The sequence below is a fragment of the Lagopus leucura genome, unplaced genomic scaffold (genome assembly GCF_019238085.1).
Source record: "Lagopus leucura isolate 7727_CA_CO unplaced genomic scaffold, USGS_WTPT01 Super-Scaffold_73, whole genome shotgun sequence".
Lineage (NCBI taxonomy): Eukaryota > Metazoa > Chordata > Aves > Galliformes > Phasianidae > Lagopus > Lagopus leucura.
Window position 1 is genome coordinate 40611425 of NW_024962252.1, and position 24858 is coordinate 40636282.

The 24858-nt window shown below is 40.8% G+C and overlaps 1 protein-coding gene across 2 annotated transcripts in view; it reads left to right on the forward strand.

Annotated features, from left to right (window-relative positions):
- The window catches only part of DCBLD1 (discoidin, CUB and LCCL domain containing 1), a 46655-nt gene extending 23432 nt beyond the window's left edge, over window positions 1-23223 (forward strand). Inside the window, exons 3-15 of one of the 2 annotated variants that reach the window (XM_042882126.1) lie at window positions 1375-1512; window positions 2041-2092; window positions 2814-2886; window positions 4429-4562; window positions 9718-9758; window positions 11018-11233; window positions 11666-11796; window positions 13397-13544; window positions 13634-13750; window positions 15222-15312; window positions 16329-16378; window positions 18205-18324; window positions 20934-23223. In XM_042882126.1, coding sequence (XP_042738060.1) covers window positions 1375-1512; window positions 2041-2092; window positions 2814-2886; window positions 4429-4562; window positions 9718-9758; window positions 11018-11233; window positions 11666-11796; window positions 13397-13544; window positions 13634-13750; window positions 15222-15312; window positions 16329-16378; window positions 18205-18324; window positions 20934-21451 — 1829 coding nt within the window. In that variant the 3' untranslated portion in view covers window positions 21452-23223. The remainder of the gene's footprint in view (window positions 1-1374; window positions 1513-2040; window positions 2093-2813; window positions 2887-4428; window positions 4563-9717; window positions 9759-11017; window positions 11234-11665; window positions 11797-13396; window positions 13545-13633; window positions 13751-15221; window positions 15313-16328; window positions 16379-18204; window positions 18325-20933) is intronic. The other variant, XM_042882134.1, reaches the window with a different exon arrangement.
- Window positions 23224-24858: the final 1635 nt, after the last annotated feature.

Consider the following 24858-nt stretch of genomic DNA (forward strand, 5'->3'; position numbering starts at 1 on the left):
CACAGTAGTACTCGGGGGAAATGTCACAATTGTCACTTGTTTCTCTGCCTGCCTGCCTTTGTTATAATTTTACAAGCCAAAAGACAGAATCTGTCCTTTAATTTGTCCTCTTCTGCTGACAGCTGGCTGTCATTGCCTCTGACTGGGCTACTCTACAGGATGATCTCTAGCTGCTATAAGGCTGATTAAGTATTTGGGAAAGACAGTATCAAACAAAATGAAGGGGCTTTTAGATACCTGTTCAGAAGGCCCTTCAATTTTGTGCTGTACTTTGCGATTTCTTGTACTCTCAGTTCCAAGGTATCATAAAGTATCCACCACCAAAAAATTGAGATTGTCCTGGAAAAAAAGTCAAAGGGATCATTTTCCATCCCAAGGTCTTGCTTTATTATACAAAAGCTGTTATAATTCTCAACAGAATAGATGGTCTGAGGGCTTCTAAGTAGGAAAGTGTTTGCCATTTTACAAAACCTCTTATTAGCACTCTATATTGTAAACATCCCCTTAAATTCAAAATGTATCCAAAGTGCTCTTGATTTCCTGTGTCCTCTGTGCTTGAGGGCAGCCAGAGACAAATGTTTGCACCCAGGTACGGCAATGGAAGGCAAGACTATGGCAATTTCAAAAGAAAGCTCCCCTCAGGAAGTGACTTCTGAAGAAGCAAATGTAATTGTGAGAGCCTGCTGGTACAAGAAAAGAGTATCCTGAGGAGTGCTCCAAGATACTGCAGTTGGTAGCTATAAAACCATTATCTAATTCAGTGTAGGCACAAGACTCCTTTTTCTACTCCCTTCCTGTCCCTCTTTACTTTGTCTTAAGCTCAGGAAATCTAAACTATATATTTCAATGGTCTGATGATGTTTTTAAAATGCCAATAAATGCAGAAATTTTCTTAATAGTTCCTGCTCATAAACTTGACACCTGGCACACACATCCTTTAAGACAAGGTGTGCTGTTTGTGTTCCTAAGCTTTTCAGAATAGCTGCTCTGCTGAAGCAGCCATAGCAGATCCTCTGTAGATCCCTTGGATTGCCTTTCAACGTTCTTTCCATTCTTTTCTCTCCTGAGTTACTGCTGTATTTAAATACACTCTACTTCAAAGGTGAAAGAGTATTAATCATTTTCTTGAGGCTTATGTGATGAGAGATGTTAATGCTAGAATTTATGCCGTGAAGGGACAATTGGATTCTTGTCATTCTTTGTCAAGGTAACTTTGGAGTTCATACCCATAAAGGACTGAAGCTAAAGCCCTTTTGTCAATATGTGGATTGGTTCTGAAGGAGAATGAGCATGTTATGAAATTCCTTATTTATCATGAGAATATTCCTGCCTAACTATCTCATCTAAACTCTGAAATCTTCGTTCTGTCTGTAGGACCCTACTGTGGTAATATGATGCCTGTCCCCAAAGAAATCATTTTGGACAGCAATGAAGCAACTATCCACTTTGAAAGTGGATCCCATATATCAGGACGAGGCTTTCTGTTATCTTATGCCAGCAGTGATCATCCAGGTAATGCACTTTTTCTAAAGGATGAGCAGCATAGTCCTCCCTAATTCATTATCTTCTCTACCACAGACTTTGGCTTATATGTTTGGTCCTAAATATTTTCAGGTGGCTTGGCATGAAATATCATCATTTTGATAGCACGTGTATGAGAAGCAATAGTAACATTAAGCAGATAAAAAGCTGCTAAAATCTTACCTAGATAATTTGTAGAACAGGCCCAGTGAAACAGAAAATGAGAAGCCTCTGTATTCAGGGCTTTTACCACACAGTGAGAGGATGAAGTGATTGGAGAGGTGAAGAGACAAAATCCACATTTAATATTCTGGGGGGTGTTCCTATGCATCTTTGTTGAAGGTATGTAAAATATGAGTAGAAGTGGGAGATGAAAAGTATGAGGGAAAACCATAGCTGTTGTTTTATCTCTAAGTATTATACAGAGAAGTCTTCAAATGCAATTTCATGTTTAGCCAAACATTTTTCTGTATTTCTATGTCTTGCAACTTGGATTGACATTTGTAAAAAATTCCACAGATCTAATCACATGTCTGGAACGAGCAAACCACTATACAAAGACTGAATACAGGTAAAGAAGGTTTATATCTTTCTTCACCGTTTCTTAGTTTTCTGTGTCATCTGGTCAAATTGCTGTAAAATGTCACATAAGCCATGAACAGTCTTAGCTTTCTGGAAAAGTGAATGTTTTTGAGCTACAATACTACAGTAGTGTCAGGCCTCGTTGTGTGAAGCACTAGTGCAGAATGGAAGTCTGCAGCCCAGGAAAACAAGAGAATATTGTTACAAAGCTCTCAGCAATCCTCATTTGGGAATGCATGCGTATGGTATATGTAAAAAGAACTTCCACTTTGAAATTCAAAGTAGCCTTGAATACCATGGCATCTCCTGAGAGCAGATCATGCCTCAGCTGATAAAAGATCATCTGAGGACAAGCTATAATTTCTGGGCTCCTTGATAGGATTTGAAATGGTAATTAATTGTACTTTGCTGGTTACTTGCCTGGATGTGCATGCAGACTTCTTATCTGGGCTGAAAGCTTGAGTAATAACATTCCTAGAACAACAGGATTGAACAAAATGCACTTGAAGAACTGTTATTGTAGTTCTTTGTGTGCTGCTGTGTGCATTCCACTCAAGGGCACTTCTATTTACCTTCTGTAATCACTAATGAACAGTCAACCAGAACATACTGCTGAAGTATCTATGGGTCTGAGAGCTTTTCTTTCAGATACAGTTTGTGTGTCATCATAACAGTCCAGGTTTTAAATAAGCCTTATTCTTTTACTACAGCAGATACTGTCCTGCTGGCTGCAGAGACATAGCAGGTGACATTTCTGGGAATATAGAAGAAGGATACAGAGATGTAAGTACCCAATATAAAGAGAGGAACTTAATGAAAACAGAAAAGACAATCCATTGCTCCATTACATAGCACAATTTGGTTTCAGTTTTTGCTGCTCAGCTTTAGTAAATAGTTCTTCCCAACTGTGTTATGTTCTACTATCAGTATATTAGTATGTTATCAGTGTACACTGAGCACATACTGAAAATACTTTTCAAACAGACTAATCAGTTGTGTAAGAACAAAGTCCACTGATTGTCAAACTAACACACTAACTCCAGGTTTCTGGCCTTTTGGATGTATAGGGTTTTTCCTTCTTGAGGCAGCGTTCTTTGATGTCCTAAGTACTCCTATGAATTTACCTTGTTTAAAATCCATATGCATTTCTTTTCTGATGTTATCTCTCATAGGAATAAAATGTATTACTTGAAGGTTCTCTTTACGATTCAGCCTTCAGTATTACAGGAACATGCTCTGAGATGAAATTAACTTTATACACTGTCCAATCATATCCCACCGATAACTAAAAACATTTTGGATCAGTTTTTATTAACTGTTCACTCTTTAAAGCAAAGCTGCCTGAGTGGTTACATTTATCCCTGATTCCTATCACACACTGCTCTGCCTGTCCTGTGCCCCTCACTGTCCTGTATGCCTCTGAAATCTTGACATCTTTTAGAGTGGAGTTAAGATTAATCCTACCACTGAAGTAAAACCCCACCATATCACAAATAAAGCAGTTGCTGAGTCTCCAGAAAATCCATGCATAACCTGTTCGTCCAGTTACTCAAGCACACCATCCCATCCAGGAGAATGGGAGAGCTAAAAAAAACAAAGAAATGCCACATTGCATTCTAATTAGCTGGAGTTATTCCTGCTGCCCAGGGTGACTGGGAAAAAAAAGCAGCACATGACATGACCTCATGCAGATGTTATCTAGGCGGAGGAGTTTTTGAAGGAAATCCTCCCTCCGCCATTAACATAGATTCAGCTTTTCTGATGAGAAAGACCTCCAGGACTCCCTGGAGCCCTGCTACCCCAGTGTCCCAACACACCAGCCCTCCCTGGAAGGGGCAGGCAGACAGCCCTTCTTGCCAGGTGCTAGAGGAGCCCAAGCTGGCTTCATGTGAATGACACACAGCCACATTTCCCAATGCATGCCGTGCCTCAAATCTTAAGGCACCATGCAGTAACAGGTAGGTCTGGCTGCAGGTAAGTCTGCAAAAGCCATTATTGTTTTCTCTTTGCAAAGAAGAGTGGTTGCTTTGCCTTTGACTTTGTTTTCCTGAAGTGGGCCAAATATTTATCAGGTCAAAACTTCACCACATTTTCCTAGAATCAGACAATTACATTCTTCATTTGAGAAAAACCTGACTTTTGGAAGCATGTATTTTTTCAAAGATAAATGTTCTTTCTTTTTAAGTCTCTCCCTGCTGCTCTCATTCCTTTGCAGGACTTTATGAGCTCTTAACACTTCCACAGCTGTGGCTTGGAAGTGAGAGTACTACCACTTTGTCAGATTTGCCCTCTCAATTTGGGGTTTTGATGGCTTCTGCTTTTCAGACCTCACTGCTGTGCAAGTCGGCGATACACGCAGGTGTTATTGCAGATGAACTGGGCGGTCAGATCAGTGTCACCCAGCAGAAGGGCATCAGCCGCTATGAAGGCGTTGTCGCCAATGGTATCTCCTCACATGAGTGAGTATTTCTGGGGCACAGGGAGTTGGGAAGGAAGTTAACTTACCCACCACTGGCTCTGGGAGCAGCCCCAGTACAACCCCAGCGTACTGGCCAAGTCATCAAATGGAGGGGAGACACCACACCAATGCTTTTTGGGGAAAGAGATGTCAGCTGCTCGTTTTGAGGGTTTGTGGATTTGTCTCTATGGCTTTATTAACATGGTGTTGGCAGAGATTGTAGGAAAATGTTTCAAGTTTATCTGGCTTTATAAAGTTTAGGGCTGTATCTTCTCTCTCTTTTCTTCCTTTCCTTCCAAAATACATTTGCAAATTAGTTTTTTAGCAGACAAGTGAAGGTATGATGTTCTGTAACAAACATCTTTAATAGATGTACTAATAAGTCATGCTAAATTCATGTTAAAGTGGAAAAAAAGAACCACCTAGGAATAACAAATAAATAGAAAGTGCCGTTGAGCCATGGGGGATTTAATGAATACCTTCTTAAACATTGTGCTTTTGACATGTTCAGAATTTTTCTCTTTTAGAATACTTATAGCAAGGGTGTTATATTTACCACTTATCTTCTGACTTATAATTGCATTGTTGTTGAAGTAGAAATAAATCCTCTAATCTCTATCCAGTACAGTAAGCCCTTCCAGCAACTGCCTCTGTCATCTCTGTTGGTTTGTATTTTGAATTTTTAAATGTTATCTGGGTATTGCAATAAGCATTTTTTCTTATGGGAAGGAAAATCTCCTCAGCCCCATGCACTACAAGAGCCAAGGGAATATGACTTTTCATTTTTTTCCTATTTCCCCTATGTTTGTTCCACATCCTCTCAACAATTTAACAATCACTGTTTCTTTTGTTTAAAAAAATAAAAAAGGATCAAGAAGAAATCCTACAGAACCATATCAGCCATTCTGTAAACATTTGGCTTCTCCATTCTCTCAGTGAAGCAAAAAAGGCAGACCAATTATGAAATCACTATGAAACATGCTGGTACTGAAATCAAAGCTAATTTTAAGCTATCTGTACATGCATCTTACTCCTGCATGTGATAAGCAAATTATGTAATCAAATGTTTAATTTTTAAGCCTTGTTCCCAGTGACCTTGGCCACATTCAGTTTGTGAACCCAACAGAAGACATGGGCATTCATTCTGTCTATTGCTGTGCTTAACCTTAGGTGCACGTGGAAAGTCTTTGTATATTGGTACTGTGGTTTGCTGAATACAAAGTGAGTAGCATGTAGACAACTAGCAGAAGGCCTTTAAAGCCTAAATATTTTCTATTTTCCTTAAGTATGTGGCTTCACAGCTAAAATAAGTGGAAAAATGATATGATCTTGTACCAAGGAAAGCAGGACTGAGGGCTCAGCTCAGCAGTGAGCCTTACCATAAAGCGAGCAATACAAATTATTTCCATCACACATGCCAGCTTTATGAAATCCTAAGAAATTAAATATTTTGTGCCTTAATTACAGAGGTTGTAGAACCATTTACATACATTTTTATGTGTGTGATCCTTGAGAATCCCAGGTGTAACACAGACAGTAGCACATAAAATGGTATAATGAAAGACAGCTGGGATTCCCACTTGTATTTTTTCACAGTACAAGAGTTAGTGAGCAATGAATGAAGTGTAGAAGAAGCAAATGTAGATGTGCTAGGGAAAAACACTGTTTGCATAATTAACCCATGAACTTCACTGCCAAGCATCCTTTTACTGTTGCTACTCAAAATGAGTTATCCACTTCACGTGAGTAACGAAAGTGCCTGCAGAGATGAAAACAACTGTAACATCGAGCGATAGAACTCCCACTGACTCAAACAAGAGCCAAGATGTGTACTCCTGTGCTGAAACAGGCCTCCTAGCTTGGATTTATCCCAGTTAGTGTGAGGCTCTACAGAGAGCACCCCAGTGAGGAGTGCCGTCACCTCCTGCACACTGGGGTAGACAGAGGTACTCCTCAAGGATGGTGCTCTCCCAAAAGAATGGGTTTGCCCTGAGGGATCAACCAATGCTTTCTGCAGATCATACGGAGAGACAAAGCTACATGGGCTCCTAGCATGTCAGATGCCTACAGGTGAGATGTGTGATTTGTAGAAATGCTGGAGGGTGAGAACAATGATTCTTGGAATGCTTCTGCTGCCCCTGGTGGCTGGGACAGTCCCAGGAGCAGAAGAAACACTGCTGTGACCTCATTGTACCAAGGGAGGTAAACTGAGGGGTGCAGGGAGATCATTTTATCTCAAAACATGGAAATGTGTTCCTGGAAGCAGATGGCCTATCTACTATGAAAAATTAAAAAGTGCATATCATGCTTTAAAAATGTTTTTATAATACGTATTCCCAAAGCTGCCCAGCTTCCCTGTCCTTGGGACACCTCCGCACGGCAATACATTCCTTCGAATGTTTTTTGCTTGCAAGCACCAGCAAGGAAAAAGTGTGAGGATAGCAGTGTTGTACCAGATTTTTGTCCTGCCTTAAATGAAAGCTTACTCGAGTCTTTAAAAATCTCATTTATAGCAGATTTCAGTATTAAAGATTTAAATTATTTAGTGACTTGAGCTGAAACTGACCTCGTCAAAGCTGCTGCTTGTGTGCACCGAGCTGTTAAATATCTGTGTTATAAAGTACCAGCAGAGCTATGAATCGTTCACTTGCCAGCCCTTAAGACCTGACCTTGGCCTCCCTGATTCCATTTTTCAACGAGCTTGTTATGCTCAGTTATCTATTTCCAACTCTCATGCCCCATGTGCAGACCTGAACCCACAAATGATATAATGAATATCAAGTGGCAGGATTTATTGAGCATTTCTGCTACCCAAGGACAAATATATGGGGTTTAACTTTGTAATGTGAGCTGCCTGTGGAGGCCTCTAACTGTACATCTGCACATGTGAAGTCATTTGCCTATGAAAATGGATGAGCCCGTGTGCCTGTGAACTATGAATATGAGATTTGGGTTAACCTGTGCTGCTTATAAAAAGCTTCTTTGGGACAGATGCTGGAATAAAGGATTTGAGGTTTACATAAGCTTGTAATGTCAAGCAGCATTCTTTTTTTTTTTTTTCTCAGAGGCACCAGCATAGGTCTGCCATACAGTTCTGACAGCGGTGCTGCTGGTTAAGCAGGAAAATGAAGAGCATGGGGTGATTCCATCCCTTAAAGGACAAAGTGAAATCTGTATGACAAATGCCACCTGTCACATTATGAAATTGATGAATTGCCACTTACTGAATTAGTTTGTCTTCTTCAGTGACTTGCAGAATTATAGCAGAAATATTTCAGCCCGATTTTATAGCTTTACAGGTATCAGGAGCTAACTTCCTCCCTTTGGTTGCTAAAATTGCAGTCCTGTAGTTTGAAAGGGAGCTCAGTGACTTTTTTTTATTACAGAGGGAGAGCACATAAATACATATTCGAGAAGTGCTTCTGTTTTGAGTAGGTTTTACTGATCACAGTTTTTCTTTTCTTCTCTTGAACTGGATTGTTTTGTGTTCTCTAAGAAAGCAAAAATAGTTTTGGCTGGGGTTCTGAGCTGGCTGGAAGCAAGCAGAACACATCTGATGGCCCATGAGGATCGCCTGGGGGAGGATGTGGGAGGGAGGGGCTGAATTTCTCATCCTAGTGATTCCACTGCCTACGTGCCCAAATAGATCTGTTCGCTCCCAGTGCTCTCCCCCACCCCAAAGGGCCTCTTTTGCCTGCAGGCATTGGCTTTCCCTCAGTGACAAAAAGAAGCAGTGTTCTTACTGACCTTGACACCAGCCTGCTTTCCACTTCCTGATTTGCAGCACTTAAAAACCATATGGCTGTGTGCACCGCTGTCAGGGTGTAGGCTGTTAGACTCTATAGGTAATCTCTGAGGAAATCATAGAATTATTTGAGTTGGAAGGGACCCTGAAAGGCCGTTTAGTCCAGCTCCCCCGCAATGAACAGGGACATCTACAGCTAGATCAGGCTGCTCAGACCCTTAGCCGGCCTGGCCTCAAATGTCTCCATGGATGGGACACCTATCACCTCCCTGAGCAGCCTGAAGTGTTCCTGGCTGGCAGCAAAGGGCAGTCTATTGGAGCTGGCTCAGTGCTGGAGTACTCCACTCAGTCATACTGGCCAAGAGCTTTCAGAGGGGCACATGATGCATGCATGAGGCCACACGGAGCAGCACAGAAAAGGCCAGATTTTCAGGAAATCTGCATTTCATGTTGAAACCCAAACTTTTATTTCTATTGTGAAGACAAATGAAGGAATCATTTTGGGATCACAGTGAGAATCAGAAGGGAAAATGGCTCCATGGAGAGGCTGAGAGCACGGTTTTCCATGCTATAGTCACTGGGTGACATTCTGTGTTGTGTAGAGTTGTGGAGGGTGGCCCAAGAAATGGCTTTTCTCCAGAAGTGAAGTAGCCCATGCTGCAGGGAAGAATAGGGAAACCACAGATGTGTTAACAGAACTCCTACGAAGAGCTGTTGTATGTGACTATAACAGAACCAAACTGTTAATCTGAATGTAATTGTTTAATCTGAGCCAGATTAAAGCAATGGGAAGTTTTCATTGCCTGACTGAGGCAAAAGGAATGACTGGAGCTAATATGCATTAGTCATAGTCAGGCATAACTCTTTCACTGGTCCTAAGGCAATTTTCTTGCACCAATGTGGTCTTACACCAATGTGAATTTACAACAGTGTGGATTTACACCAATAGAAATTCACAGATTTCAGTTAAGTTCCTCTAATTTAAACTGATGTGAGAAGAGAACCCGGCCTCATGCTAGAGCAGTGCTTTCCTGGCTTCTTCAGCGTGCTTTGATTTTGCTGGTCTGAGGACCAGGGGGTGGAAGATTTTGCAGCAGTGATTAAGATCTTGTGTAGAGAAGTGAAACAAAAGTGCACAGAAAGAGTAACAGGGTGGGGAGATGGGCAATCATCCCGTATCATAGAGCAGAGCAAATGCTTGAAAGCTGCTAGAACTGCGCTGGATTCTGTCACAGCATGGGATGCACGAGAGTGCTCTGAGGGGATAGATAGTCAAGAGCACTGCAAACAGTTACCTCACCAGAGATACTCTGCTGGATGAAAAGTTATTCTGTATAGTGCCAAAGCCACCCATTTCTTATCATTCCTATGGCCGTTTCCTCAAAGAGTGAATTACCTTTTTTTCTTACAGTGGTTCGCTGTCAGATAAGCGGTTTATGTTTACTTCAAATGGTAAGAAAAATGGCCTTATTTTTACCTTTTTTTATTTAAGTATTTCCTCAAAAGTTTTGGAAAGTAATCAGAGGAATGTTAGGCTGTGTCTAGAAAAGGTATTTTAGGACAGTTATTTTTTTTTTAAATTGGCAGGTTGAATAAAAAATAGAAGTGAGGTGAAGTGAGCTGGAAAAAAAAAACAGAATAGGAATAAGTCATCTGCACATAGATGAGAAAAAGGAATAGCATTCTGATATTACATTTCTGGTGCTAGCATATGAAAAATGGCAATCAGTTTCATTTTTATGTACTTTAGGTGGCAGAAAATGAAAGCAGTTTTTCTTCAGACACTTATTAGTTCCATCTTTGTTATAAAAGAGCTAAAACATACAGAGGGATGGAAATATATTTACATTGAACTTACACAGAACTAGCTTTTGTTTGTGACTTTCAAAGATGCAAAATGTCTTTAATCTGTCGAGCTGTTAATTTGCATAAAACATAGAAAAGCAGGGGGAAAAGTTCATGCTCATTCACTTGAATTATATTTCAGTCATCTTAGATAAAATCATTTACTATTCCAGTGAAAACTTGAGAACATGTATAGGCCTTTGTAATTGTCAGGAAATTATTTTTAACTCATTGAAACCATATTGCACTGGCCTGTTCTCTCTAAAGAACCTTGATGTGCAGATATTTTGTGGGTTCTTTGGTGGATTTTGTAATGCTTACCTGAAGCTATTACCTTCATGATATCACCTCTTGGCAGCAGTATCAAGGAGCTTCATTAATGAGGAACCTTCCTAGCCCTAATTGCAGGTGAAAAACATGAAATATTTACGGTAAAGCATTCCTTTCAGTAAAGTGCCTTCATTTTAGCAATGTTTTGTACAGCAAAATTAGTTAATGCCAAACTCTAAACATAAATATTATGATTCAGAAGGAGAAAAATAAAATATAAGAAGTCTTCACATAAACGAAACAATACTGCAGAGATTAAAAACCAAAATGAGAAAGAAAAAATAACAGATTCAGTAGTCAGAAAGTGTGTACGTAGGAGCCAACTGGTAAAGGAGAGGGACTGCAACATTCTGGTACTGGATTATCCACTATAAATTGACTGGCAAACACTAATGGATAGCATCAGGTTAGCACCTGGTTAGGCAATGTCTGACTTGGCTGTTGTGAATGGTCTTCATATGTTGTCTGCCTAATATGAAAATAGACTGTTAAAATGCAAAATAACTGCTTATGGCTGTCTGTGTTGGGACTCCTAGGCTGCAATAGATCTCTCAGTCTGGAAGAAGGATTCCTCTCCAAGAGCCAGATCACTGCATCTTCCTACTGGGAGGAGACCAACGAATTTGGACAGCTATTCCAGTGGTCTCCTGACAAGGCGTGGCTTCAAGTCCTGGGACTGGCTTGGGCCTCTAACCACAGCAGTAGTCATGAATGGTTGGAGATAGACTTGGGAGAGAAGAAGAGAATAACAGGTAGATCACTCTGATTATTAGCAGCTGGATTTTCCACTGGAGAAAGAAACTAAACATGGTTGAAAATTTAAGAATGCACTAATTAAATCTTTGTTTCATTGAATGTAAGTAAATATTCTGTATTGAGAAATTCTGTTTGCATATATTTTCAGACTGCAGATATGGACCATAATATTAAAAAGCAATTACCATTTCTGGAGTCATTAACTTAGGCTCTGATTGAAGATCCTTGAAATTCACAGCTTAACGCTGATTTCTATTCTTGACCCAAACTCTAAACTCAGTGGCCACTGAATTCCATACATGGTTTAAAAAATAAATTAAGGCTTCAAAGATAAAGGTCTTTGAATTGGTTGTGCTGTGTTTGCATTTGAAAATCTTGCATTGAAAAAGAAACCTAACATGAAAATATATTCTGCATTTCATTCAAAGGGATCAAAACCACTGGTTCTGGACCCACTATGCAGAATTTTAATTTCTATGTGAAGACATTTATATTGAACTACAGAAATAACAACTCGAAATGGAGAACTTACAGAGGAATTCTAAGCAATGAAGAAAAGGTAAGAGAAAGTGGGAGTGGAAGCAAAGCACAGAGAAAAAAATCTTTGCGCTGCCTTGACACTGAAGGACAGACTTTCACTGACAAGAAAGATCAGGAGCTTCAGACTTGTCCAGACTTGGGTCGTCTTCACCAGCAAAATTTACAGCTGCGGCATAGATAGCAAGCTTGTTGAAGCAAGGGAGATATCCAGGGCTTTCTGAAGTTGTGAGATATACATACAAAGGCTTGTGCATGTGCATATACTATTTGTACTAAAAAGGGAGATTAAAGCTGTACAAGAGGCTATTTGGAGAAGTATTTAGCTCAGCTAAATATCGGTACTACTTATCTATGTTTGCAGACTGAGCTCCTCTTTGGACAGTGTTCTAGGGACTGCACCACTTTCAACACCACACGGGTGACTCTTCTGACAGGCCAAGTTTGTTAGGATTCAATGTACCTGCACTTAAACTAAATGCTCTTAAAGAAACAAAAGAAATTCCACAACTGTCTGCACAACAGCTGTCATAGACACTGAATGAATTCAACAACGATCTGATAAAAGCAGCACAGCGTGTGCTAATATTCTTCCGGGAAAAACTCCTGTTTTCTTTGAAACAAAAATACAGAAGCCTTTCTGCTCCCACAGCGTTCTTAGTCAGATCATCTTCACTAATCCTTTATGAGGGAGCTTGGTAACCCTCTACCTGGTGCTGAGTCTTGACTATGGTTTTAAAAACTTGTTAGACTTGCGGGAAGATTTCCTTCTAGCTATGATTTCCATTTCCTCAGCTTGTACAGAAACAAATTTCACTGCACAGTGCTAATTGCTTTAAGATTTTTTAGGGGATGTTGGCCCAAGAAGTAAAAAATCAGTCTCATAACAGGTGAATTTTGTGAAGGCTAGCCACTTAAAATCTTCTGGTTTGCAGTTTTCCACAGTTATTTGTTATTTACAAATAATCCTATGAAAACATTATTAGATATATTCTGTTACAACCAAAAAACATGACAAAACTTGTCCTATCTAAACTCTGTATAGCCTGGTGTCTTATCTCAGATATGCTGAGCTCACTTTCTTATCTGATTGGCCTCATACATTCTCCTAGGCCATGCTGAAGCATCTCCAAGTACTAGTATTGCAAGGATTACTTGTTCTATACACAGCCTGAACTGATCCCGGGAAAGAAGTACAGAACAAAGCACATACAGCTACAGGGTTAGTGGTCATTTTTTGGTCTTGATACAGAAAGATGACAATTTTCTGAAATACTTGGAAATATTCACTTTAAATAAATAGATATTCCCTGATGCACAAGTAAGGGCTGTGTAGCACTATTAAATCAAAAATGTTGCATTATACCAGCATACATTAACTGGAAATCACAGAGAATGGAAACAGAACTTTCCTCTCTAAGCTAACAGTGAAAGGTAATCGTCTACCAGAATTAAAAAGACTGATTCTTTTCAGAGCTCCCATTTCCAAAAATCTTGTGGCTGTGTCCCAGATGATTGATACATTAGTTTTAGGATAATAAAAATATTTGAAGTTGGACGTCAGGAGCATTTCTGAGAAGCAGATTTTTGAAACACAGCAAATAACACACATTTTGTTGCAGGTATTCCAAGGCAACTCCGACTCTGGTGACGTTGTACGTAATAATTTCATTCCCCCAATCGTGGCACGTTATGTGCGAATTATTCCTCAATCTTGGAACCAACGGATAGCATTGAAGCTTGAGCTGATTGGTTGTCGAATAATGCAAGGTATGGGGTAAACAGTGCTTCCAAGGCACAGTGCTCCAAAGGAGTGCTGTGTTACCACAGAATAACTCATTCCCTGCTCTTTTTTGCAGTGAATAGTTCATTTACACATTCAATGTGGCAAAAAACAAGTCAGAGCACAGAAACCTCCCTTGGGAAAGAAGACAGAACTGTTACAGAGCCCATCCCATCAGAAGAAACCAATTTAGGTAACACAGCTGATCACTGATTTTTTTCTGTGATGCATCATGTCTTCACCCCAGCCTGGGTAAACTTTCTCACAAATCAAAACTTTTGTTTTCCCTTCAGACATTTTCAAAGGTTAACTACAGAGAGAGAAGGGAGGAGCTTGGCTTCTTTTTGTCTTGAGGCACAGAAAGAAATTGAAAGCCTTAATTTTTCTTGATGTGTGTAATACCAGGCTTTCTCTTCCCTGACAGCTTAGTTATTTGCTATGCTTCGTAGGCTCAACAGACTGCCCCGAGCATCAGTAGCATTTTTGGAGGAGCTCTTGTCTTCCTCACCCTCTCCGTTTTCTGACTTTTGTTATACGTGGAGCAGTGGTCCTACAAAAACGTTACCTTCTCTCTAAGCTGCCACAACTCCTCTCAGAGCAGATCCCCAGCACTAAGCAATATACTGTAGTGCACGATTGTGTAATTAAACGTTTTTTTCATAATACTTACCTTCATGGGGGCTCAGGCAACATTAATTCTCATACTTCTCCCTCAGTGCCTTAATTTGCAATCTTCATCCTTTAAGTGGAGGTAAATTCTTAGATCTTAAAAAAGTGAACAAATAAAATTTCTACTGTATACTGGCTGACTGGTGGATCCACAGCCAGGCAGGAATTATGGACCCGCCATACCGAAGACTGCTAACTGTTGGGTAGCTAATAGTTGTAGCACTGTCTCTGTGAACAAAGTATTTTTAAGAAGTGATCATTACTAAAAAAAAAAATAAAAATAAAAAAAATTCTGAAACTGGATTGCTCTTGCCAAGAGCTAACTCTGTTGATCTGTGCAGTGGTATGGGTAAATTGTATCCATCTTCACTGAAAATGGAATATTTTGAAACTTTATCTGCTAAGCTGTAAATATCCCATGGACATGTGCACTACCTTACTCTCAAAGTGTCTGCAGGAATAGTGAAATGCATGCTCCTGACACAAAAGTCACCTCATGGCTAATTTCCAAATCCCTGTTCTAAATCATTTTAAACACAGGCAAAACATTTTCCCTATCTCAAATCTCAGAAATCTTTGAATTATTTTGACTGAAACGTTTCAGCCAGATCAGCAGGAGCCAGATACTCAGCATGGAAAATGGCAGCTTCATTTAGCAGCTTTAAAAGTAACTCAAAACAGCATTGCTGTAAGTGGCTTTTTATAAAAAGTTACCCAGTATGTAATAAGAAAACTGCTCAGTGTAAGGATGCTTACAGATATTGTGCCAAGTGTCCGCCTAGAGACCGAGAGTTCATTGTATTTCTCAACTCCGTTCCACTCGTGTACATGGCAGGCAGCTACATATGGCTGAGGAGCAGTTCTGCTGTTCTACTGTTTTACATTTACATGCTCCCCTACGAGGAGTGTTCCTGCAAGATTATCTGTTGGAATAGATATCCATCTTCAGAGTAATCTGCCTTTTTAACTGTTATCCATTTATTTTTTCTATGCAGGCTTAAAGCTTACAGCTATAATTGTCCCAGTCCTCATAGTGCTGTGTCTGTTCCTGTTCTCTGGAATTTGTATCTGTGCAGCCCTACGAAAGTAAGATACTGTCTTTTGTCATGGGAGATATCTGTGGCGTCCTAGCTGGCACAATCAAATATGTGCTCTCTTTCCAGAGAAACCAGCAAACTGGAAATAGATTATCTTTTTTTAAGTCTTCCTTCCAAATAGAACTCATGCTGCTGTAAATTGTCTTTTTTAATCATCCCCTAGTTAGAGGAAAACAAGGATGAAGCAGGTTCAGAACTACACACCCCAATTTACAGTCCAATGCAACCAGCTGCTCAGTTCAGCCTACACATACCCACAAATGTGAAAATGTAATGCAGTTGAAGATGGAACAGTTTGCACACCAAAGCTGAGCAGAAATTCAGGGAAGGAAACATTTGAGCTATCTGAAGCATTTTATTTCATTTTGTTCTTGTTCTTTCTGCTTCCTCATCACGTAAGGCAATTAAAGGCGGGGGCCAAAGTCACGGCTGATCTATAAGGAGTGGTACACATACATTGTTAAGCAGATAAAACTAAGCCACTCTATTTCACAAAGTCAGAATTGGAAGAAGCACTGCTAACTTTGGGTTGAAGTAGGTGTCCATTTCTGAACTTGCCCTTGAATGTAGAACAGGAAAATGCATCTATCAGCATCCAGGGATTTGGAAGCATAAACAAAGCTCTGGTGATCTTGTTTCATCATGAGCAGTACTTGGCTCTGCCCTGGATTTCCAGTAAAATCCATAAATGTTCAGAAGAACAGACCCAAAACATTACCTAGAGTGACATATAACGACATGCACACATCAAGTCCATGAAGGAATTCCTTCAGACAGAAGGAATTTGCACAGCAGCACTCAGAACATGCACACAGATGGGGAAACAACCAAGTGTGGAAATATGGGTTTGTGTGCCTTACAATCTAATAAATGCATCCTCCAGGAACTAAAAGAGAACAGTTGTTTTCAGCTGCTAAACACACAGACTCTCTGCTGAAGTGAAGGAGTGAAGAAGATGAAATGCTATGAGAGCAGAAGTTTATAAATGCTTTCCTCTCCTCACAGGCAAGAAGCCAAAGGACTTTCTTATGGATTATCCAATGCTCAGAAATCAGGTTAGTGAAGAATGGTGGGCTTTGTCTTGTCCTGTCTTGTCACCTTGGCCAATGGGAAGGATTTTATGCACTATGGTGAGATGCTTCTGAAAGAGCAGCCATGTTTCCTCATTCAAATTCACTATTTCATACAAGGGAAATGGCAAATGATAGTCCCACTTGTGTCATCCCAGAACAGTGCCCAGAGAAACAAAGTAATTTGGTTTCTATGACAGAAGGGCAATTAGCAAAAGATCTATTACACAGAATTCATAAATGATCATGTAAGAGTGCTCCCAGGTGCCTTTCTTTTCCTTCCCTCCTCCAAAACACCTATTTTGCAGAAAATTGCTACTTTCCTTTTTTTTCCCCCACAGCAGAGGGGATTGCCATTCTCCAAGACAGCAAGTGCTAACTATCTTTTTATGGCCTCAGTGTTTCCATTTTGCTGCCCTCCCTAATTGAGACTATATTAATGAAGCCTAACAATACTGAATTGTACTTCACATTTAAAATCAGAATAGAGGATTGTTTTGAGGTCTCTGCTGCAGAAGATGCCTGCAAACCTGGTGCAATAACATACCCTGTTGTGCTTAATTATGCTTTCTAGAGCAGCCTCCTCTCAGCCAGGAAGGTGGAGCTCAGCTGCTTTTTCCTGGCTTGCTAACTCTGCAGAGGAATATCCTTCTGAAACTCAGCTTTCCATTAAAAAGAAATCACTAAGTAATTCACATCTCTTGCAACAGCTCAGCTCCAAAATTTCATCCCTCAGCAGGTGCTGGCATCAGGGAAAGGAACTTTGTTACCCATTTCAGCTCATCCTCATTAGAAAACTAATTTGTACTTAACATCATATTTGCTAATATGATTTTTCAAGGTCACATCAAAATCCTTTCGCACTTGCTAATGAGGACAAATCCCATGAAATTGGAGATAGCCTCTTATCCACTCCGTTCATTTGTAGTGTATGCTTCACAAATTAAGCTTCTAAACACTGTGAACCCTCAATAAGTTTGCAAATGACACCAAGTTTGGAAGAAGTGCCAGCCTGCTTGAAAGTAGGAAGGCCCTACAGAAGGATCTGGACAGGCTGGATTGGTGGGTCAAGGCCAATTGCATAAGCTTCTACAAGACCCAGGGAGGAAGTGGAGTCACTGTCCCTGGAGGTGTTCAAGAAACGTGCAGATGTGGCATTTAGGGGCATGGTGGGGATGGGCTGACAGTTGGACTATGTGATCTTAGTAGACTTTTCCATCCTTAGTAACTCTGATTCTCACCAGGTTTGGGACTTGAGCAAGCTGGGAGTTGAACCCACTTTTCAATAGACCACACGTTACAGGTGCCAGACAAGGAACACACACTGGATTTTCTCTCTTCTGTCTCACAGTGATGTTGTGAGAACAAATAAGTGCAGGTGCTGAGATACCAAGGACATGGAAACTATACTCAGCAACTGAAAGAAAAATTTAAAAAAAGAAATTGCAAAACATTATTATTGCTACATAAGTGGTGGCAAAATTTGCTGCTGATTTAAAGCTTATATTTTACTGATAGGCATTAAGATATAACTTAAGTCATTCTTCCCAAGAAAGACAAAGAAGAAAACCCTCTCTATGGCTTAGCTTCTACATGAAGAATCTCAGAGTCTCTTTGTTTTTATGGGTTTTGTTGGTTTTTTTTTGTTTGTTTGTTTGTTTGTTTTTCAAACAGTCTGTTTTAATCTTGCTTTGTAAGTAGTTAAGTATATTGACAGCAATCAGTACACTAAAAATTTAACATTCTGATAAGCCTTCTAATTTTAAGCATTTAACTTTCTGACATCTTCTATTCTTATTTCTTTATTGTAGGTTGTTGGAAACAGATCAAGCAGCCCTTCACCAGACATCAGTCAACTGAATTTACCATTAGCTATAATAATGAGAAGGAGACACCACAAAAACTAGATCTGGTCACAAGCGACATGGCAGGTAACAATTGTTCCCTCTCTGATGCACTCATTTTATTCTGTGCAGAAAGTAGTTAGCAGGAGGAAGGACAGGCCAGCAATATTAGAAGCTCCAACTCTTGTGAAAGCTCAGGCTCAAGGACAGATTTATCTGTGTTCATCTCAGATGTACTGGGGGGACAAAAACACTAGATGAACCTTCATTTTTTTTATATGTTGTTGTTGTTGTTGTTTTTCCTTTTTTATTTGGCAAGATTTTTTCCTTGCTCTGAACAACTTACAATTGAAGGCAAGCATGAAATGCACTCAGGCAAGGGATGCAGCGCAAGAGTTCGGAACAGACTGTCCTGCCCAGGGAAGTGGTAGAGTCACTGTCCCTAGAGGTATTTAAGGAAAGGGTAGATGTACTGGTAGTTAAGAGCATGGCTTAGTGGGCATTATTGGTGGTAGGTGGACAGTTGGACTAGATTTCTTAAAAATCTTTTCCAACTTCAGTGATTCTGTTATTCTTATATAATTCTATTAACATACCTAAGGTATTGCTGGCACATTTTTATATTTCTATTTTAATTCAAATGTCTCTGACATTGGAACAAAATATGATGTTCCTTGCTGCTGATCAAGTAGAAAAATTGCTTATTCAGTTTGTGGTTGGATTCCATACCAGCTGGAAGTCATGCTGAGATGTGTACAGTATTCCTGGTGCCTTGAATTGTCTTGGAGATGAGGTCTTCTGAAGTGACAGATGAGGGAAAAGAGAAAAAAACACCTCAATGCATCTCTTCTGTGCTATCTTGGCTTCAGGTCAATGTCTGGAGAGAGCAAATCCCTGCATCAGTACTGCTTGTATTCCAAAGGGATGTTTTTTTTAATTCATCCTCTTAGTGCATCTTATGCCTGCCTGTTTTTCTCTGTCTGGAAAGGCCAGACAGAGCAGCCATTTTATGAGATAAGTGATCAGCAACCTTCCAGAAAAATTTATTTGCCCTTCCCAGGCTTCAAATCTTAGAAATTCCTAAAAATTTGTTAGAGAAATACACTTTAAAATCTGTCAGTGCTTTACAGAAACTTAAAATATAAATATGCAGTTTTTGAATATAAAGCAGTTTTATTTCATGAAGGAAAGCAAGGTAGTATAGTCCCTTACCACTGTGGTTACCAGCTACCCTGGCTGTGTTGCATGGGCCTCTGCTCTGTCCATCCTCTCCTCTTGCAGTGTATGAGAATTTATACCTCTCGTCCTGGCCCAAGAGCTCCCAAAGTTTGCGTTTCACCTGCAGTCTCCGTAGAAATAAGAAACACTAAATGAAAACTGGGACTGCAGCTAAGAAATGTGCAGCAAATGATATTACATAATTAAATTGTGGTGGGCATGCAACTTGCATATAGGTTACCATACTACATGAAATTCTTCCCCTTTGAATTCCTCACTGCTTGCTGGTTCTCATGGCAGCCCCCAGAGGAAGTGGAGAGACTTCTTTCTGAGCAAGTGAAATTCCTCAGTGTAGCAGCAGCAGTGCTGGTGAGAGCTGCATCACTTATGACATATCATAACACCTTCACCCTGCATGCTACATTTGGGAAGTAGCCAGGAACTGCCAGAAAGATTCACATGACATATGGGATTGAATTCCAAGCTCATGTCAGATGAACTACAATGCTAAAACAGAATCTGAGCTAACTTCTTCAAGCCTGTGCCAGAATACAGTGTTTTATCAGTGTCGTTTACTAGAGCTGTTCAGGTCACCATGTACATCAGTAAGCAATTTTCACAAGCACCAAAGTAAAAAAGCTAAAATGCCGAATTTCAGCATGGTAATTTTCTGGAATTTTTGAAAACCCCATTAGTTCAGATTGCTTTCTAATACAGCAGCCTGGCATCCTCTCTGACCAGAACTGCAAATATCCACTTTGTGAGGCTGTGTCCCCTGGATCTTACCTCATGCTCCTGCTGGGGTCATTTCTCCCTTCCCAATTCAGCTCCTGCCCCCTCCTCCATGGGGTGAACTGTTCTCCGGCAGCACTACTCCTGCTGCTCGCCTTATGGCTCGTCCCCCTCGCACACACGCTTCAGTTGGAAGCTGACTTCACACATCTCACACTTCCCTTGACTCTCTTGGCTGCCTTTCTGCCTAACTTTATCCTCCTGTCAGTCAGCCACTGAGATTCCTTTTAAATAGAGCCGGCACTTGGACTCGTTAAGAATCCTTCAGGCATCTTAATTATTGCAAAAGTAGAACACTTGTTTTGAGAACTTTTTTCCTTTGTGGAACTTCATTTGAAGTCCCCTCTCGGGTTTATTGCTTATATTTTGTTGTCCTCCCTCTTTTTATTTTCATAGAGTTTTGGGGTATTCTCCAGAAATGATGTTAATGCTTTTGGGTATGTAGGCGGGGAAAGGCAGGGAGGGAGGGAGTAAAGATGTGACAGATTGAAGCTCCTCTGCAGAGCAGCTCTGCCAAGCTCTGCAACACCTGGGCAATGAAGGAGGATATGGAATTGGAGACGGGGCAGTGTTTCCTGACATCCCTAATAATCACGGGTTTGCTATAATAAGCAAATCATTTTCTGCCATTTACTACATAAAATAATGTGGCTATGTGTTGTTGAGCAGTTGGTACTTCCTTTTAGATTATCAACAGCCTCTCATGATCGGAACTGGGACAGTAACGCGGAAAGGATCTACTTTCAGACCCATGGACACAGAAGAAGAGGGAAGAAGGGGGAGTGCAGAGTTTGAAAACCACTACCACTGCCCGCACAGAGCCAACCGGCACGAGTACGCTCTGCCCCTGACCAGCCAGGAGCCTGAATATGCCACCCCCATCATCGAGCGGCACGTCACCAGAGAAAATAACTTTCCCTCTGAAAATGGCTACAACATACCTGTAATATCCTCACAGAAACATTCCCTTTCTGCCGGCAGTTTCTCTGGCTCATGTAAGACTGATACCAGGAATGGAGACTATCAGACACCCCAGAGCGTAATAAACTACGACAAACCTAAAGCCAACGGTATTCTGACCTCTGTGAGCTATAGTACGGACTACCAGAAACCTCAGGCGAACGCGCTAGGGAGTGAGGGTTACTCAACACCCAGAGACTGCCTGAACCCGATAAGCCAGACAGCAATGACAGCTCTCTTGTGATCCGCTAAGCTAGAGAGACGTGGTGCACAGGAATGTCGCTGCGCAGCTTCCAAAGTGAAAACAGAGTTTTAAAGGATTCTGCTGCAGAAGGCAGAAGGCAAACAAACCCTGTGTACATAATATTGCAGTCTTGCTGGGTTCTGACATCTGAAGAAAGCATATGCTGTTTATCACTGTTTATATCAAAAGAGATGTTATCAGTGAAGACTGTATATCTTATTTCTGTAACTGATCTCAGTGCTCCGTTTGCAACGTGTGCAATTTGTACATAGCTTTTATTTAAGGAGAGTTTCTTAAGTTTCCTTTTCACCTGTGGAATTGAAAGGACAAAAGAAAAAAAAAACAACAAACCAGCTTCTGCAGAAATAGCTCTCTCTCTATTCCACCTCTGTTGTAGTGCAGCTGTAAATTGTGTGTCTTACAGCTGATGTGGTTCAGTTCCTTTCCTCTGAAAACTGAAGATCATCATTATAGTTCCTCTTGGGAGGGCAGAAGTAAAACTGCTTGAAGCGTGAAGTGCACAAGAGAAGGCAGCTGAGCATTTAAATACCACGCTCCATCTCACCTGCCCAGCTGCCTTTCAGCAGCAATCTGTAGATGCTTGAATTTGACCTAGTGTATGAGCTGAGCCTAACTTGCTATTCGTATCAAGTACAGGTAGAAAAGATGGAACAAGCTTTGGATTCAAGCCATAGCGATCACCTTGCAGACACATCTGCAATAGAAACATGCCAATCTGCTTTATCACTGAATGTGTGTGGAACTATAATGTGAATTTACAGCTAAGAATTGAATCCTGTTCAGGCCATACCTGATGTTGTTAATGCTAAACTGTAAGAAAAATTGTTCCTGGACACAAAGCAGCTCTTCATTGCTCCACTGGGTATTCTTCTGTTTGACTAAATATTTCAAATGGAAATACTACACTAAATTTGTAAAACTAAAAGACAACATGGGTATGGTTCAGTGTTGCACTTAAATGCAAGACAGTGGCTCAGCACAGTTGTGCTCAAATAGGTTTTCTTTTGCAGCAGATGTTACTCAATTTTAGTTTTGGATAAACTTGAAAAAGGTTGGGGGTGGCTGCAATGCACAGCTGTTAGCTCCTTTTTCAGCAAAGGTGTCATTGAAGCCACACAGCTTCAGGTCGGGACTGCAACCATCCTTTGCCCTGCAGCACTTGGAGCCTTACCTTGAATTTGAATGTGTGTCTCAGAATATAAAAAAGTTATATTCTTCCAAGAGAGAAGAATGGTGCTACATTTAAGGCACAAGGTTGGGAAATTAGCCTGGTAGAATGTGAGCTCTTGGAAAGTCAGTATTTCAAGGCCTTGTGTGTTTCCTTGTGTGTAGGCTGGGGATCATTTGCAAAGGACGCAGCAAAGATTTCTTGTTTGTTCACAAAGTGCTTTAAGAGTACATAAAAGCTGTAAGTGATACTAGGTACAAATATTGCTAACTTGAGCCATATCTGACCTTAAGAACAGCTCTTAGTGGGTTCTTCGCATTTGCTTGTTTTGTGGCCTCAGTGGTGCAGTTCTGTCATGCCAAAGCACAGTGCATGCGACTTCCGTGCAAAGAAGAAAGAGTTGAGCTAACCTTGTAGTCCTCCTGCGTTTGCTGTCAATACAGTTTCTGTGAATTGTATAAAACACCTCAGGTTCTGAAGCGAAGCAGCAGCAGCCTGTTTATTAGACCGAGCTGGGTGGTGTTGTTTACCTTCTGTTGTTTACATGTCTATGTAAATAAAGAACACTAGTATTTGTAAATCAGTCACACAGGCCTGATACTTAACTTGGTGACTTTATCATCGCTGCACACCCACTCTTGTCACATATCCTGCAGAGTGAGAAGTAACTGTTCCTTATTCCGTGCAAAAGTGTCAGTTCCGTGGCTGCAATTTACACTCTCTGTATGACAGGCTAAAAAAAGCTTATCCCAGTGCCCCACTTAGCCTGGCTTCTGTGTCCGTAATCTCTAGAGAAGAAACGCCCACGAACAAACTTCTGTGCCCAGCTCTGCTGCTGGATGCACATAATTGAGGGGAGGATGAGGCTACCCCCCTGGTGAGACTGAATCCAATACTCCACCCACACAGCTAATTAGCTTGACTTGTCACTTTGCAAACAAGCGGAGCTCAGTAATCAGAGCTATTCCCCACAAAGATAATGCAGCACGGCAAGAGCAGCAGGCAGCTGATGACATGGCTTGTGTTATAACAACCTTTTGGCATGCCTCAGCCACACGCTTTTTGCATCTGCAGTGTCAAACTGTTCTTCGTTGTACATGCCCATTTTTTGCTGCCATTCAAACCCATCTCAGAACAGCTATTTTAGCTGAAAAAGATGTTGGGTTTCAATGTGCAACTTGCCTTCATCCTCCACTTCTCAAAAAGAACCCAAAAAAACTGTAAAAAGATAGCTTGGAATCAATCCCCAGATGTCTTCATTATTTCTGACTTACAGTGGTGGCTCTGTCATCACACACACTGCCAGCCACTGCACAGTGCTTCACGGCTCCAATCTGAGGGAATGCTGAGGGCAGCTGACACAAACAGCTTGGGGCTTTTTCCCCTCAGCCTGGGGAACAAGGAGTTCTTATCGACCTAGCAGCAGATATGCAGAGGAGCTTCTAGTCTCTATAGTAGTTTCTCCATCCTGCTATTAAGCCCGTATGTAGGAAAGAAAAGGGATGACTGATCTTCCTGCAGGTGGGGATTCATCCTCGTATTTCTCTTCAGAATGGTTTCTCACAGGCTGCTCTAGCTCATTAATTTCCACGGTGAAAACCAGTTGCAGGTGTAACACAGTCAGACTCAGCAAACATGGTGTATTCAAAAATCTTCCTTCTACAACAAAGATTCAAACAGGCCCTACTTCAAAACACTAACACACTTATAAGGGCTGCATTTGCACTGGATCTCCCTCCAGTATGTAATGAGATTACGGCAGAACAGAGCCTACCATCTTTAGGAGACTGACCATCTGGTTAACAGAGACTTTCAATAGTGATTCAGTATCAAGCTTCTTCCCTGAGCTGGCACTCCTAGTAGTCTGGTACAGTATAAATGCAGCAAAGTTCACAAGAAGGTTGAATATTAACTGGACACAGCCCTAAGGGTCCACCTGTTCCAGCTGCAGTTGAAGGCAAGCCTCTGACAGTGCTGTGAATGGGGTCACACTCCGTAAACTAGGCACCTCTAATCAAATGAATTGTAGAAAATACAGTGCCTTCTATTAAAAAAAAAGAAAAAAACAACACAAAAACCCACAAAAAATCCTTCCCTCCCACAACCAAAAGTGTTTCCCAAACACCACAACAAAAACACAAATGTTCATCACTTTCATCTCCTTAGACTGGAAAAGACAGCTAATTTCCCAAAAGAGAAGAGATTTAGGTTAGGAGGA